Here is a 17,889-nt window from a genome sequence, read left to right on the forward strand (position 1 = left end):
TCTTCAAATTAAGGTATAACTCACTCAGATTGGCTGCAGATACTGGGTGTACAAATCGCACACATCTCTCTCAAATGTCTCTCCCTCTCGTCCTCGCTCAGTACCCAAGCTTATATAAAAGCAGGCGTGATGATCTTCGCCACGATCACAAGGCCTGCATTAAGATGTACACGCTCTGTAAACATGACAGCCAAAAGGAGGAGAAGCTTCACTTTCATGCTACGAAACTTCTCTGCCAGCCAGTGTTGTGATGTTGGCTCATGTTCTACGCCACTTCAGCTGACGACATCAAAAGGAAACACGACAAGTTAAGCAGAGCGACGGAGCCTGTATTCAAGCATCGTCTGAACTGGCTTTAAAGCTGCTCGGTATGCAGCTCACCAGCTTGTCTGTGACTTCCTAACCCCTCTCACAGAGCACGGCCCTGCCATTTATCTCTTTGTCAGGCTTACTCCACGCATGCAGGTCCTGTTTGTCACACATATGAGCTCCCTTTGCTCGCCAAGCAATAACTTATACTTAACGCTCTTGAAATTATTATTTTAACAGTTTGATCATGTTTTTTTTGCCTGGACTCAATCAGCTTTTCATTTCAAAAGTATTTATTTACACTATTCTCCCTCTATGTGTGTATTTTTGCATGAAGAGCAAAATTTCCCTCAGCATCACAATTTAGAGCCTGATATTGTCCAATTCGCTATTCAGCACAGCTGTGTTGTAGCCCTTGCAAGCACCCTAATTTGCTTACCTTCTCAATAGGTGTATTTGCACATTAGTCTGGAAGGCCCTTTCTCGCCCAGCCAAATGCACTCAACAAAATTGCTTTGACAAGTGAACACATTTGCAATAAAATCCTGTTCTTTTTTCCGAGCATGGGCTTAGTAACTAGCACGGGCTCAAGATTAGGTACCGCAGGAATAACTGACTGACTGGACTGCATACAAAAAGATCGCCACCAGCAGAATTTCTCCAGGTTGACCAAGGACAGACAGAGTAAATGTCCACATCAGTACACAAAGGGAGATAAGATACATGGTGTTTGAGCTGAAAATTGTCAGTAAATGTCCTGTCAACGAGGTGATAAAATGGCTTGTTGACTTTTGTGTTTGCTTACACCCTGTTACCACTTTTCTTGCAGCCTGGATAAGATTTTAGCTGCCATGACAATTGCTGCAGAGAGGAACAATAAAGAGAGATTTGCTCCAATTGTGGAAGGACTGGAGAACCATGAGGCCCAGCAGCTCCAGGTACGCGCGCGGGCACACACACACACACACACACACACACACACACACACACAGATGATGGGTTGAGGCTGAAATTGACAGTCGTGTCGCTCTAGGATCCTCTGTGACTCTGTATTTTTCCTCTACCTTCCTTCTCGTTTTCTTGTCCACACGTCCACCCTGCGGCATCTCTAGCGCGTGACTGCACACCATCACACCAAGAGGTTCATCGCTGCTGCTTTAATTAAAGACACCTGCTTCATTGAGCACTTCTTCTCCCAAACTGCCGGAGATGTCCGGTTTTGATAAGCTTTTTGTCTTCCTGCTCTGCTCTTCTCTCGCCACAGTTTTTCCCACTCTGGCCGACTTGCTTATTTTCCTCTCATCCAACAAATACTTCCCTTCGCTTTTTTTCCCCTCCACGCTGCTGTCAAGTGGTTTCTCAGAGGACTCGATGTGAAAGGGCAGCGAGCGCACCACACCTCGTTTTCCCTCGTAGCCTTCTCCTGCAGAAACAAATACAACAGCAATAAAAATACCACTTACATCATGTTTTTTTTTGTGTGAAACAAAAAGCAGAGGAATTACTTTTTAACTTCAGGGATCGTGAAGTCACGAAGGAACTGATAAGGCCGAAAGTAGATATTCTTTTGTCGGAAGGTTGTTTCTTCCGCTGAAATTTTGTAGGTAATGAAATCAAGCTCTGCTAATTGTGAAGTAAATGAAAATGCTTTGCTGATGTTGTAGGTTCGAGAAAATGAATAGACCTTTTTTTTTTTTTTTATTCGAAAACCTGTGATAGGCTGTAGAAGGAGACTTTGCTAATGTGATTAAAATGTGTTTCGCTGTGGTTCGCGCATTGCTCCACTGCTGAGCTGGAGAGAAAAGCGCCATTCCAACTATAAGACCCTCCCTGCGGTGCCACTTTTAATTACAACGTTAGGAACCCCCCTATGGCACCACGGCAGCTCTCTAAACCTGAGTTAATGCCCCCCTAGCCCTAACCCCACCCACTTCCATTCCACAATGCATTACTGAAGTATGTTTGAGGTCCTTGATGTACATATCAATCTGCTCGTAGGAGAAGAGAAAGAATTTTTCATGAGCTCCATGGCTTTTCCTCACTCGCATAAATATCTGTGAAGATTTGGTGAGGATTCTTTTATGTTTCTGGCCTCTGGTGGATACAATAAAATGGCAGGTTTCAGTGCACAGATCTTTGCTAAGGGCCCAGAAGCCTCGCCGCAACACAGAAGAGTGGAGTCTGCCATGCTTCTCTGCTGCCTGGCATCAGTGGCAGTCTCGCGGTGGCAATACATTCGGCACTGAGATGAGGTTTTCATTTCCAGAGGGGACATATCTAACATATATCAGTATGGAATTATAAGGTTTTTCTCTCCTATCACCTGGCAAATATAAAAACAGCTCCATGTCCTGCTGCTTTAACTTCAGGGGATCTGAACAACGGTGGTTTTCTCTCCAGAAGGCTTCAGTTTGGTTTCCACAAGGCAAAAAAAAAAGAAGAAAAGAAAATGTTTCATTATGTTTGATTTTACTTTAAAGCACACAAAAATGAAACGCATATGTCAGTATCGTCTTCTAAGCGAGAAATTTGGAAAAAGTGAGGCAAATGAGGTTGTTTGTATTCATGCAGGTGTGTCAATATGTTTCCAGTCTGGCGAAGACATAAAGAAATATTGAAAACTTTCATTTTCATGTTGCCAAAATGAAAACCTGACATGGGAAATCAGTTGTGGCACTCATTAAAGAGATACCGCAGCAATTTTACAAAATGATGATGAGATATTTAGGGTTCACTTAGCGGGTCAGTCGGCCTTTAAATGACCCTGTATGGATCCTTGTGCTAATCATGTTGAAAAGCCCCTTAAACCTACTCTACAGTAAGTTATAGGTTTACATACAAATACCTACAAACACAAAATTTTTAACAATAAGGAAAAATAAAACCGTGCTATTCAGAAAGATATGTTTAGCGCTCATTTTGGTGTGTATTACTTCTATCCTTGCGCTCTTAAATGACAGAAGTGATCCATAATGGTTCATTCCAGTCCTACAGTCAACATCAAACATTCCAGAATGCTGCAACAATCAAATCAATGTCCTTGACCCAGCTTTCATGTAAACCACCTGAAAATCACGACAGTATCACTCTAATAACACACGACCAAGGGCGGAGGAAACAACCGACGGTTCAAAAGTCTACTTTTCACGGCTTCCCTGGAAATCCTTTCTGCTCACCATCGATTGTCTTTCCAAGGAAAACTCTCTCTCAGCCATGGCATGTTCCCCCTTTTCAGCTCATTAGAATTCCTCAACAGTACCTGCAACCACACCATCCCACACTCTTTCACTTGTTCCCGTACCTATAAATCCATTAATAATGTATATCTGGTCAATGGATTCACCGCACCTCTACTTGCTCAGACTGATCTGTACTTCCTATATTCCTTCTCTTGCTCTGTTGTTCTTTGCCTCCTGTTTTTGGTCATCTCTGTTATAGGCAAGTACATAGTAGTATAATAAATTACATGCTAAAGCACTATTTGCTCTAGCCGGCCATTACCTGGGGACCTTAGGCACACTTGCACAGGAAGTGACAGATCAAACCCCAAGGATTATTGATAGTTTGCCACCCACTTCATCATCTTTGTAGACACCACACACACACAATAAGTCATGAATAAGAAATACACACCAAGGCCTGTGGACTAAAATGATCAGTGTGCTTCTTGACAAATAGTTGGTAGTTTCTAGTAAAATTTGTACACAAATTACACACAAGGCAGATTTGCACATGACTTGACCTCTGCCACTCTTACACATCACAACGTCCCTAGGTTATCGAGGTCTAATCCTTATAAGACTTCTATCCCAATGCCACTGTAGGGACCAAACACAAACAAAGTGACTATCTTGACTTAATTTCTTGTTCAAATATCACATGGTGTCTCTCTGCTACCTGCTTTCCCCCTCAGGTTGCGTGTATGCAGCTGATCAACGCTCTGGTGACCTCGCCTGATGACCTGGACTTCAGGATACATTTACGCAATGAGTTCCTAAGATGTGGCCTCAAGAAGATCCTGCCCGTAAGTTATCGGGATGTCGGGAAGACAGAATAAGATGGCAATATTCACATTTAGAATTAGATTGTCTGCCAATTCACCTTGTTGCGAGGCACCACATCGCACTGTATCAGTGAGCCTCCACATTGTCCCGTGAAACGAAAAACAAATAAGCTCCCACTCATCACTCAAGCTCTCATTTGTTGCCGGTGGGGTGAATGTGTCACAGAGCCTGTTGTTAATAAGTCATCCCAGCTGCTCCTGTTGATTATTGCCGTCATTACTGTAATTATCTTCAATTCGGCCCCCTGATACGAAAGAGTCTCGGTGTACAGTTGTTTGTGAACACGCAGCATTCATCGCTTTTAAGGCAGTCCTTCAAACTATCGTCGGAATTATGAATTATGCCCCCGCAATCGCTTTTGGCAATGGTTTAAAGGCAAATGAAAGGAAAGAACAATTTGTTTTTTGTTCTCGTAGTCCTTGACACAAGTATTTTCGCCTTCTCCTCGTCTTCTCCTGCCCCCTCCTCTCCGTGGCATTGTACACTTCCCTCTGAACCAGCGTCGCCTCAGACAGATGGTGCGCCCAAAAACCGGTGCAGGGTGATTGATAGCTGCAGAAATTGGGTTACATTTTGCCCTGTCTCCGTCTGTAAACTCCACTGCCGGTGATTCATCGAGAAGTGTTAAAGAGCACCCCCATAGCCCCTTGTGGCAGGAACAGGTGTGCAGGAATAGGTACAGTCTGGAATGCCTATTTGAGAGGGTTCACGGCACTTAAGTTCCCACTTTTCTTTACAACTTTCTGGTATCGCTTTTGCTCAAAGAAACGCACAGAAATCTGATTGAGTCAAATATGAACACCTAGAAGTGTGCAAGGTTACATAGGTTAAGCTTTTGTATGCAGTAGTAGCTTCCCGTTCTCAGGTGTCTGTGTTTAACTCCCACCAGGAGCTAAAAGAAACGGAAGAGCTCGACATCCAGCTGAAGGTGTTTAACGAGAACAAAGAGGAAGACTCCATCGAACTCTCGCATCGCCTTGATGACATCCGTGCCGAGATGGAATATCCTTATCCCCCTGCTCAGTGTGAATATACAGATGAAAGGCCCCGCAGAGGCGTCAGAAAGAGATGAGTGTATATAAAGTAGGTTTGGTCAAGGTTTACAGGCCAAAGCCCCTCTTGGCTCGGTTTATTCAAACACAATATCCAGCTCCATCTCTGACCAGGTGTACTCGCTAATAATCACTGTCATCTAAACCTCCCACCTCTCTTCTCCTCTTCTTATCTGCTCTCATCCTCCTCCTCCTCTTCCCTTTTCTGCTGCATCCGTTGCCGGGTTAGGCAGAGTTTAAGGTTTATATCCAATATGTTTTTACCCTCTTGTTCCTGAATTGTGAGGATTATGCACGGTAGAATGTTGAAACATTTTATATTATACAGTCAAACCTTCTTCTTCTTGAACTCTAACTGCTCCTGTCGTCATGGTTTTATTGCACAATTGAGCATCTTCTCCTGCTGTACCCTACTAAGGTCCACTTAGCTCCAAACTTGTGAAGTACAAGTTAATAAGGTGAGCGGTAATTTAGTCTAGAGCTAGACACTTGTTTGAGCATTAGAGCCCTTTAATAATTCACAATTCTCCTCTAAGGGTATGTACAAATCTGACATTATGAGCCGACACAGCAGACGCTGACATTGTTATACAGATGTTCATTCCCACAGCCTCCCCCCCCCCACCCCCCACCACCAAATCCCACAGTTCCAGAACAAGCAAACACTACCGCTGTGAGTGACAGTTTCTGTTGACATACAGGGAAGGGAGAGGTGTGGGGGTCGTGTGTGCGTGTCTGTGCGTGCCTGTGCGTGTGTGTGCCGGGGACGGGGACGGGGGTTGTCGAGAAGATAGAGAGAAGAGAATGCACCTGGATTAATGATGTGCTTGAGCAGGTTCACAAATGAGAAGGCTCAATGTTTGTTTCCAAGGACAATGTGGTATTGATCCGAGAGCCTTGAACATGATTCGAATGCCTAGCCTAGCCTTAGTCTCGCTTGCCTGCATAGTTCACTCACACACAGGCAGACGCACACACACACACACACACAATATCAAGTGCCTAGCACTAATTTTACCTGAGCATTGCACGTGTGTCTTGTTTCTCCTGGCAGGTTCATGAATATTAACCTAAAGAGAGAAGCTTGTCTCCTCTGTGTCCAGCCCAGGTCCAGGTGCCGAGGAGGTGACTCCAGGCCACTAATAAATATTAATGATCTGTGGAATGGTGATTGATTGACCCCACCACTGGCTGGTCTACATCACACTTGGCTACCGCTCATGTTTATTCATTATTTGGACAGAGAGACAGAGAGAGAGAGAGAGAGAGTGAGAGGTGGACAGGGAGGGAGAGAGTCATTGAGTGGATTGGCATTGTTCTGCATTAGGTTTATGTCTGCGGCCCTGTGATAGATGTAGCTAGTTGGATACTTTCCCAGTCTGAGCTCCTTCTCATGTCCTCTCAAATGCTGCCGTGGTGAGGCTATAATTGAATCTCACAGGATTGGTAATTCTCCCAGGCGTCATGCTCAGCTAATACAGGCGAGGGGAAATGATACTTTAGAGCGGTCCGTATTCCCATCCCTCTTTCTCCCTCAAATTTGATACGGGATAGTAGGAGTTTAATTACAGACATTGTTGAAATTAATAGGAAAAGTGTCAAATAGTATTAAAAAAAATTGATCCGCTCAGATCCAAGCAGCTGTAGACTGTATTTTTTTTCTTTTTGTCAAGAAGCAGAACGCAGTTAAATGGAAACAAATTGTCTGGATTGTTATTGATATTCTGTTAGTGGATCAGCTGTCATCAGCAGCTGTTGGAACCTGACGAATAATGTTGATTAGAAACGAAGAAATCCAGTGACTGGAAAGAATAGAATAGTCACTCTTCTGCACAAAACCTTACAATACAAAGTTTATTAAACTAAACAGATGTGTAAAATAACAGAAGGGATTTGCTCTTTGACAGAAAGTGCTCAATCTAGACTTTTGAAGTTATATCTTGACTAAACTGTTGGTGCAATATTCATCTTAATTCTACACGGGAACTCATCATAATTTCAATACTCATGTTGTAAAGTTTAACTGCTGCTTCATGCACAGGGTGCCACAGCAATATAAATATTTTAGCATTTATTGTCACACTCCACAGTAAATGTTGTGACAGGGGTCAGGTATCATTTTCTTAGTCTCATCTTTTTGTTAATGTGTGTTCTTATGTTTTTCAGAGGCTTGTTATGTTTTTTTCAAACCAAAGCATTCTGGATGGCACACAAAAGATTTAAATGTACTGCAATTTTTTTTTTTAGAGTTGAATGCCTTCAGAGGTTTAAGAGACATGGTTTGAATATTTGAATATTAATCCCTCGCTGCCAGTCAACCATAAACACAAGACTTGAAGAGTACGCCGGCATCTGATATACATGCATATCATGTAGATACACATTTTTTGACGTGGTTATTTGATCAGGCATTTAATGGATGTGTTGACAAGAAGCGTCTCAGTTCTTGTCATGTTACAACACAATCATTCAGAAATGATTCTTCAAGAAACGCATCGGTATGATAGTTAAACATAGGATGAGGGGTAAAAAAAGAAATGACAGTCCGAGTCAACATCTGTTTTAGACGTCAAAGCCATCACTCCTTCCTCTTGGGGAAAGTAAACATAAGACACATAATCAATACCTTTTGAAAATTTAATAACAAGAATTTTCTCTCCTGGGTGCTTGTCAGATTCAATCTCGGATCAGAATCTCAGCAATTTTTTTTTTTCGCCTCGTGAATGATCGGCCCCTCATCGGTCTTGCCGTAAAATATTCAAACCTGCAAGTTTTTTCATGTAATTAATTTCCTCTGCATGGAAAGGCTGCGAGTGACAGGTAAGCCAGAGGGAGCCTTCTTTATTGCCAGTTCCCCTCCACAAGTTGGCTGTTTACACTGTTTTAGCTCCCCCGAGAGAGAACGGATGAAAGGAATCGCATCTCTGTTTGCGTGTGCACAATGATGCCTGTCGGAAAAAACTGGAGTTGTGAACCTGGGAAAAATAACAATAAATAAATAAAAATAAATATTGAACTTAAAAAAACAAATCCAAATATTAAGTCATTCAGGTGCATAGATGGTACTGTTGCAGAAGAACGATGGACGGCTGTCACGTGTTTCCTAATGAAAGCTTAAGTGATCAACTTGCAAGATGTTATTTCCCTTAACCTTTCTCCTCCACTGATATGAATGAAGTGTACCATCTCCTGTCCAACATGGTGAAGGACACTGGATCAGACGCCTACTTCTTATCAATCCTTCAGCACCTCCTGCTCATTAGGAATGACTATTACATCAGGTAAGAACTCTGTGTGAGTGTACCATTGATTGTCGCTGTATGAAGTATCTTATGACAGAAGATTTAACCAAAAGTCATGCATTTTCACATAATTTTGGACCATCAGCATTACCATGTTTGTGAAATAAGCATACTTCGACTTAATTGAGTACACTATGCAATAATGCGGATAGATAATAAACAATAATGTATTAAAACAGTAACTTTAGCAACAGATTTTATTGAAATCACTTTACTTGTATATCACACAGCCATCTTGTGAGCATGTCACCTTTCTGCTCCCGTTGCTGTTGGAAAACCTTTTTCCAAAATGTCTAACTGCCAGATTTAGGTACATTGATGGCCACCCGGCTGCAGATGAGGCTTGGGTGCTGCAACTAAGCCTTATAATGATAAGGAAAACTCTGGTTTTAATTCTGTCTGAAGTCTATTTTGTCCCTATTTAGTTGGAAACCTTGAAAAGTTGCTCCTAGGGAGACTTTTCCAATCAAACTGGCTTGCATTTTTTGAATTTCTGTTCAGCTGGTGCAATAGCATGCAGGTCCTTGGATTTTTATTCCCAGTACAATGTCAAAGACACAAATTTCAGCACAATGCCAACACCTCATCCTATGCGAGCTCATTTGCACTCACCACGCATTATGTTTTTACACCTTGCGTGCTGCACAGCCAGTGGAAATTTTACAAAGACTGACAAACACATGTCAAGGTCAGGGGAAATGTTAACGTGTCTTGGCGCTGCCTCCGCTGGTCCTTATGCTGTCACCAAAATGGAGGCAAGTCATGCAACATTGGCAGTGTACATTCATTCACTTAGGATTGAATTGATTTTAATAGCCCATCATCAGCCATGAATGTGGCATTTGTATCTTTAGTCTCATCTAGATGTAGTTTTCTGTACCTAGTGGAATGATACATTGCCCTTGAAAGTAATGGCTAGCTGAGAGAAATGTTTGGCTTTGGCAGACTTTTATACCGTAGTCACAAGATTTCTGTCATTGATTCACTCACTGTTAGTGATCCCAGTGAACTCAGCAGTCACTAGTAGGAGTTTAGGAATGTCTAACGTTGACACACTGAACCTGGATTATTCACTTGTCTCCTGTCTCTTGTCTGCTGTTCTGCTGAACTGTTGAAATTCACACGAAGCAGAGTGACAGCTGAATTGAAGCCAAACGCAGTTTCTTCATAACCTCACAATTTTCTCTCAGTGGAAAGCAGGAATTCTTAAAATATTAAATTATTAGGTGTGTTATTCTTGAATTTGGTAATTAAAAAAAAGGTGTGTAAGCCATCTGTTCTGGTTTGGAAGAGCAATTATGTCAGTCACTGCAGAGAATGACTGATACTCCTCTGAATGGGACTGACACTGATAAATTCACTGCTGTGTCAGACCTTTTTGCAGAAATGAGACATAAAGGAAAAAGTTGTGAGATGAAGGGAGGTTGAGAGAAGAGGGGAAAGATGAATTTACCATAGACAGTTTACTGTTCCCTTAGAGTTATGAATAATGTATACCTCATCTATTGTACGACATGAGAAATAGATTTCACATTAAGCAGTCAGGACAGCCACATCCACCTCAGCACGAGTGTCCATGGCCCTCGCAGTGTGCCAGACATAACAGATCACTGTCACTGCTCAGAAATATTATGGCCTTCTTAAATACATGTTTTTAAAAATATATTTTCTCTCTGTCCATCACAAAAGGAGAAAACGACACAAATGCACACATATCTCAGGCTGTATTCAGACTTTGCTTGTTTGGTGCACCTATTCGGACACCAGGAACATAATTGCTTGAAGAATATAACGATTCAATCATTGAATTCTTTAAATTAAATGATCATGCTACACAATGGTCCATTATTTCCCACAAGCACAACATACAGACAGACCCAGTTGGCCATAAAATAGCCTGTTGATGATAGATTCTGAGGTGTTTGTTTTAGAATTGATCACATCCTTGACACTTTGATTCGGTGCCTATTATTCTTAGTCAAACAGTGTACAATAAGTAACGGTCATTAAATAATCATGTTGATATTTGAATAATGAAGTGGGTATGAGCACACTTTTAAGGTGTTGTGTTCAATGCCATTTCTCCAAATACAACAGTAGGTGTTGCTCTTCCCTTCAGGGCTTTGGGTTATTTTTGATAATTAATCTCTCCCTGCAAACCTAATGAATGGGAGCACATCAAACCCACCCAGTAAATATAGAGCAGATCTGCTCTTTTGGAGCACGGCGATATGGGGATTACGCTGTTTATGTGGAGCAGAGCTGGATCAAGTGGCTGGGACCGTGCTGAACTGTGAGCTATCGTTTGAAGAAATGAAGGTGCCAAAGTAAAAGAAGAGGCTGGGAATGATGCAGGGGACATATGCTTGCTTCTGGAGCCCGGCCCTGCCCACTGTGGAGGGCCATGACAGTTCTGGGTCACCCTCTCCGTCTCCACTTATCTCTGCCCAGCCCCTATCTGGTTGGTGGTGGTGGCGGAGGATGGAGGACGAAGGGAAAATAGGCCGGCTTATTGAGATAATAACATGGTGTACATTTGTGACAGTTGTAAGCCGAGTGCCACAGTGCTTAAGCCATTCAGGGCGACGTGTGAGCTTTCGCTCGCTTGCTCCAGTCATGAGTGGGTGAATCTGCCAGCTCAATGTACAGCATTTCATGCTTTCAAAACATTGCACCTACAATAACTGCTGATTTATTCTTATTTGCCTTGGCTCAGAATTTTCTCTCCTTATAACATTGCTGTTCATAACATGATATGACTTGTCCACCCACTAGGTAACCACAAAACAAAGCCCTTGAATTCATAAGCAGCAGTTATTTGTGGCCCAGGAAATGAACTTTAATCCATTTTGTGTTGATATTCACAATTTATTAACCTTTGTGAATATATGTAATTGTTGCCCCTCTCATATATGCTTTAATACACATATCTAATTAACCCTTGACATCAGACATATTGTTAACATTTCATGCTTCATCAGCAGGAGATCAAACACAGCCTAAACACAAAGATATCACCACAGCATTTTCAGGCAGTATTTTATGTTTTCAGGATCTTACAGTATGGTTTACACTTCAGACATTGCATTCAAAATACTGTAGCAAGGATCTGATGGACAATGCAATTTTGTGCAGGCACAAGTCTGGCTGTGTTCGCTCTACTGCTGGCTTTTTACTGTCACAATTAAGTCCAAGTGTAAAAGCAGAGGAAACAAGTTGTTACCAGCGGGAATTGAAACATCTTTTTCTGGCCAATTTCATGCATAGAAAATAATTACTTGCCAGTTTGTAACTCGGCGAAAGTTGGCATTGTATTTACTAAATGTCACTTACAATTAGGGCTGATAATGTTGCCGCGAAAAGGTCACATCCCAACCTGTGCGGCGGAACGGAACTCTCTCACTCCCTGCTCGACCAGACCAAGCACTCAGTCACGCTCCTAACTGGGTGACATGTTTTCTCGGTCATTGTGCTTTCAGTTACACACATTACACTGATTAGATTTACATTTCAGTTTTTATGGTTGCTCTAATTGGCAAAGATGATTGCGAATTAGGCAAGAGGGCAAGCGTAGCCTTGACTACCGTCTGTCACCTTGAAATGGACACAGTCACATAGACTTGGGTTCTATGTGCCCATTAATCTGCTAATTTCGTGATTGGGGTGAAACAAGTGATCAAATTTAATAGGGTACCTATTTTCTTCAGCAGCACACATTTCCACATGGCATTTTGTGACCTCTATCTTAAATAGGAGAATAATTTGTGATTAATTAGCCTTGTAGACTTTGTCACTCACGTCTTTCCGTGGCTTGTCTAATTTTTCCACTTTGTGTTTGCCGACCCACCCAGGCCCCAGTACTACAAGGTGATCGAAGAATCCGTGTCTCAGATCGTCCTGCATCGCAGTGGGATGGACCCCGACTTTGGCTACAGTCGAAGATTAGATGTGGACTTCTCTCATCTGATAGGTACCTTTTCAATGATATTATGTTGACCCACTATAGTATGATAGACATTCTAGTAGTAGTTTAAAATTTTACAAGGGACATGTTTGTTTTTTCCTCATCCTCCGTCATTTTTCAGCATAATATAGTCAAAATTGCAAAAGATGAGGTTCATCCCTACAGCTGTGTCTTGATTATTTAATAGATCCATGCAGAATACTGTCAAAATTATCCAGCATACAAACATAATAATAATTATGATCCTTTACTTTCCTTGGTTTGAACAATTTTACTTTGACACACATTTTGGTTTCATAAGTGGTTGAACCGATTTGTTGTATTTGAACAGACCTCTGAATAGGATCATAAAATGGTGGCAGACCTGACATTCCCAGAAAACATTAATTAGTTTGAAGTTTGAAGTGTGTGTTGCGAAGGCTACTCCAGCCAGGTTTGTAGCAGCACAGACATGTTTTCCTCATCTGCAAACCACAAGCAATGACGCAGAAGAAGAGGAGTTGTTGTATAAACAAACATCAAAAGACGATGGTAGGCGGCGAGCACAAGTCTTGTCCCCATAGTTAAATACAGAAAATATAAAGTGTACAACACATCATTCAGAAGAAACTGCTGTTGCCCCCTCTGACCATGAAAATATGACAAATTAAGGATTATCGCTATCTATGTACGTCTTACCAATCAGCGGTATAAAGAAAGGATGGATGGATGGATGGATGGCGATCTATATCTTTGCCTTAATAAGAACAATAATACTTGTTTTAAATATTGTCTGATAGCTACTTCTTTATGTTAGAAGATATATCGTATTTATATAATTCTAACATAAAACACAATAATAATGTGATTATTTAAAGTCTGGTTGTTTGTGAACTCCATGTGTTGGAATCATTTTCAACTTTAACTGCGTTCTAATGTTTTAACTTGGAGCAGCAGGGGTTTTTATCACAGATGTTGCTGAAAATGTTTTGATACCTCAGTCTCTCTATTTATCCTCCAACAGCCCACAAGATTCCTTTTACAAATACCTGCAGAGGCTCAACATTTAAGTACAACGCCTGCCAATTATTGGTTGATAATAGTTTATTTGTAAGGTTAGACTCTGGCAAATATTTATCAGTTAATTCAGTATATCCTTTCACAGGAGTATTTGTCTTTTTTGTCTTAAGCAAATCTCTATTTGCGCTGCATCGCTAATGCAGGCTGCCATTTCTTCAAACAGTGAAATGAAATAAATAACACCACTTTTTCTCCCTCTCTGTTGCTCTTCCTCACAGCTCTGTGACTTCTCAGCAAAGGCTCATTAAAAGTTTCAAATCTATCCATAAAACACAGATACAGTATTAGATACATTTTCTCACTCAGCTTTATTAAGTAGGTAAAAAGTTTCAAGGATGTGTTAAATTGAATTTACACACACACACACTCACACACATACCCGCAAGCATGCTTAACAAGCGGGGATAACACATTTCTCTTTAGGTTTTCATAGTCACATTAGGATGTTGTTTACTCCCTGTACTCAAGTGTGAATCCTCAAGTTTACCCTTGTGCTTACACTGGGTTTTAGCTGTTTAATCTAATTGAAAGTATATAGTACAGTGTCACTATAGTAAGAGAAATGAATTAAATGAAGAATTTATGTCGAGAAAATCAGAGAGGCGAAACTTAGAAGAGATCGCAGAAAAGCTCCACGTGGCTTCATGTCTATCCACGCCGTGCATTCATGGGCAAAAGTCTGCCCTGAAACTTGCTGGCATCTGTCAAACCGCAACTTTTTGATAGAACTACCAAATTCACTTCATGGTTTCACATTGTCTGTGCTTTCTCATTGATTGGTGTCTGGGTTGTTGTTGTTCTCTCATCTAATAGCTTGTGAATTCAGTGCTGTTCAGGATTGGACTCTAGTGAACTGTGTTTTTTATATACAGTGAAACACTAATAGCAAGGTTTCTGGATTCAGCTGTGGATTCTAATTAGCATCATGCTATCAGGCTAAAAAACACACACACACCTGGGTCTGGGCTGCATATTCTTCACATACAGTATTTGTTTGTGGTTTAGTTACTGTAAACGCCTCAGCATAGCGTTCCCAACCTAACTCGGATTTTGAATTCATGAGACATGCTGTATTCCGTCTGAATAGAGCCATTCACTTTAACTTTAAACACACATCTCTGCTGGTGAGGACAGGGTGCAGAGATGAGGAAGGCAGCAGAATAGCAGGTGTGAAGGAGGCAGATGATACAAAATGTGTTTTTTTTTTTTTGCATTGTTGTTTGGGAATTATTATTCTTTTCACTTTATATTTTTTTCTTTTTTCTTCTCCTTCAGAGGCCCACCTGTCCACTTACAAATGTCACACATTTTCTGCATTTTCTTTCTCCAATTTCTTTTACTAGTTCCAACAATTTTATGATTCCCCTCTCCCAAGGTACACCGTTCAATTTCATGCCATATATCTCTTTTATACAGTGACCTTTAATGGGAAAATGTTGGGTCTGCCTAAAAAAATTCAATACCTGAGGTGAAATATATTTGCTACATTAAAATCGTATCAAAATAATGTGTTAATCCTTGAAATGATTTGTTAAATTACATGAGTAGGTTTTTCACTGACGGTGGCTTTGGAGGAGCGGTCAGAGAGGCGGATTTTTGAGAGCATCTTAAGCCACACTTAGGCTTAACAGATGTGCTGCATTGATTTTACAATCAACTTATCTTTACAATACTTTTGGAGTGACCGAGGACCTGTTGTGAATCTCTCATGAGGTGCTGTCGGTGCGCGTTACTCCCAGTAAAAAAGTCTCTGAAGTCTCTTGTGACTGTGGCTGTTTTCCCCTTGCAGATCAGTGTGTGGATAAAGCCAAAGTTGAAGAGAGTGAGCAGAAGGCGGCAGAGTTCTCGAAAAAGGTGAGGCATTAATCACTCCAGCAGCCCGCAACCCCCCTCCCCCGCCGCCCAGCTCCCATCAGGAAAGTTTTTTTCCTTCCTCTGAGCTTCCAGACAAGCTATCGATTCTCCGTGCCCTGATCAATACCTGGCTGTGACGCTACATGATCCGTATCAGCATTACAAGAATCATGGCCGATGTTGTGATGTATATTTATTTGTGCAGGGTGCGGTGGCATAGTTAAACTATATGCAGCTTTCTTTGATCCATTTAAAGCTGCTCTCAAAAGCTTTTCTTTCTCTTCCATTTCCTGTTTCATATTCATTCATTCAAAATGCTTTGACTGAACTAGATGGGCTACTGACTAATTCAAGTGTGTTGTAAGAGAAAAATGAAAGTAACTGCTTATTTTAACAGAATAATGCCTCGCATGAAAGAGAGCCTCCCTACCACTGCCTGGTGACACCTAGGGTGGTCCTGTACATTTTTTTGCATCGGAGAGTTCTGCATTGCTACTGCACCACGCCATCCTGCACCCTGTTGGGTCGTTGAAATCATAGTACCGATATGGCTCGCTTTCTGTAAAGGTTAGCTCCATCAACATACACAAGAGCACGGCCTGAAACAGAGAGAAAAGGACACCAGGGCTCTAGGGCCGTGACGGATATGAATAGAAACTGGCCAAAGAGTGTTAGACAAGCGCATACCGTTGTCTGTAGATGTGCCCCGTGGCCGTCCTCTGGAGAATCACTAACCTCTGTGTGTTTGTTTTCATTTATGTACACAGGCTTGTAAATGTGCACGTTGACATACAGTACTGTCTCTATTTTTTTCGTCGCAGTTTGATGAGGAGTTCAGTGCCCGGCAGGAGGCCCAGGCCGAGACACAAAAGAAGGATGAGAGAATCAAAGAGTTGGAAGGCCAGGTCCAGACCTTGGAATCGCAGGTAATATAAAGTGGAATGTCAGGCATCCTACACCAGTGCAGAGTTGTTTGTGGAATCTCAGCTTTTTTGTTCTGTACCTACATACCATAAGCATGATAAAACACATTAAAATATCAAATGACTCAAGTACTTTTGATCGGGTTCTTGAGTAGCAACAGTAATCCTGCAACGAAGTGTAATGCAGCCCCTCTGAAAAAAACCTGATTTGGTCAGAACGATACCTTTCTACCTCACTGATAGACGTGAACCCGGTGTAAGTGGGAGTTTTCATCTCTGTGTGAACCTCTGATTTAATAAAGGGTCAATCTCCTTCTTAAGTTGTAGCTCTTTATGAGGGGGGATTGCTCCATTGAAGCTTTTCCCTGTGTAATTCTATCATCGCAGAAATGGATTGCATTCCTTTTCTTGGCCTCCACATCATTTCTTCCCAGGCAAAACCCTCCATTTTGAGCACCGAAAATGACTGCTATTTCCCCCTTAACCCAATTTCAAACACTTCAGTACTGCCTTGGGACAAAAGGGCAGTTTGCCTCTCTGCTCACGGAATTTAATATAACCCAGCGTTGAAAGATGGCATGGCTACATCTTTATCAGATATAGCCCTTTTCTTTCTCTCAACCCTCATCTCCTGTTGCTAATGTCGGCACACCCTGTCTGATAAATTGCGCCTGTGCGTTCGGTTTCGAGCATCTCCGGGATTTTCTCACTAACTACTGTTGCTTCAATCCCTCATACCACGAGCAATCATTCACTCCCAGGTCCACAACAAATGCTGTTAGATTGAATGTGGTACACAAACATTGTTTTTCTTCTCAGAACCCAATTTATAGTTCTCACTCATTCTGCTTTATATAAGGCAGCACGTGTTAGCTGCATTTCTCCTCAGAATGGTTTGTCACTCCATCTATTTTTGATTACAGCGCAACCATTAAAAAATAAAACGTCAGTCTAGTTCTTTTCTACCTCCCCACACTTTCCTCCAACTCTCACCTTTTTCTGTCAGAAACTAATGCAGGTTTCTCCATTGCCTTTGCTTTCCCATGTCTGAGCGTTTTATGTTGTTTTCCTTCCCTCTACCACACCTTCCCCTCTCCCTCCCCTGGCAGGCCCAAGTCTTTTGAAGACTCACTGAGTCTGGCGTAGCGTTGAGCATGGAAGCCCCGCAGAGTCACACGCTCACTTCCTGTCTTTCCTGTGAACGCGCCTTTCGAAAAATGTTGCCGCTGTGGCATTTGAAATTAACAATCATTGAAACAAAGTGCGACGAGTCATAAACAGGCCTGGGTGTGCCTTTGAAAACTTCACAGTATCCTATATGCATGTTAAGTGGTAAGACGTCTTATCAAATTCTATGTAATT

General features: G+C 41.7%; 1 protein-coding gene across 4 annotated transcripts in view; it reads left to right on the forward strand.

The window, feature by feature from the left end:
- Window positions 1-17,889, forward strand: part of diaph2 (diaphanous-related formin 2) — a 326,344-nt gene that overhangs the window by 103,325 nt on the left and 205,130 nt on the right. For all 4 annotated transcript variants that reach the window (XM_076149017.1, XM_076149018.1, XM_076149020.1 and 1 more), the window contains 7 exons: window positions 1,139-1,247; window positions 4,223-4,333; window positions 5,263-5,375; window positions 8,590-8,706; window positions 12,579-12,697; window positions 15,540-15,604; window positions 16,426-16,530. In XM_076149017.1, coding sequence (XP_076005132.1) covers window positions 1,139-1,247; window positions 4,223-4,333; window positions 5,263-5,375; window positions 8,590-8,706; window positions 12,579-12,697; window positions 15,540-15,604; window positions 16,426-16,530 — 739 coding nt within the window. The remainder of the gene's footprint in view (window positions 1-1,138; window positions 1,248-4,222; window positions 4,334-5,262; window positions 5,376-8,589; window positions 8,707-12,578; window positions 12,698-15,539; window positions 15,605-16,425; window positions 16,531-17,889) is intronic.

This window comes from Genypterus blacodes, unplaced genomic scaffold (assembly GCF_046128005.1).
Source record: "Genypterus blacodes isolate CSIRO-AG114 ecotype Tasmania unplaced genomic scaffold, CSIRO-AGI_Gbla_v1 ptg000044l_1, whole genome shotgun sequence".
Classification (NCBI taxonomy): Eukaryota; Metazoa; Chordata; class Actinopteri; order Ophidiiformes; family Ophidiidae; genus Genypterus; species Genypterus blacodes.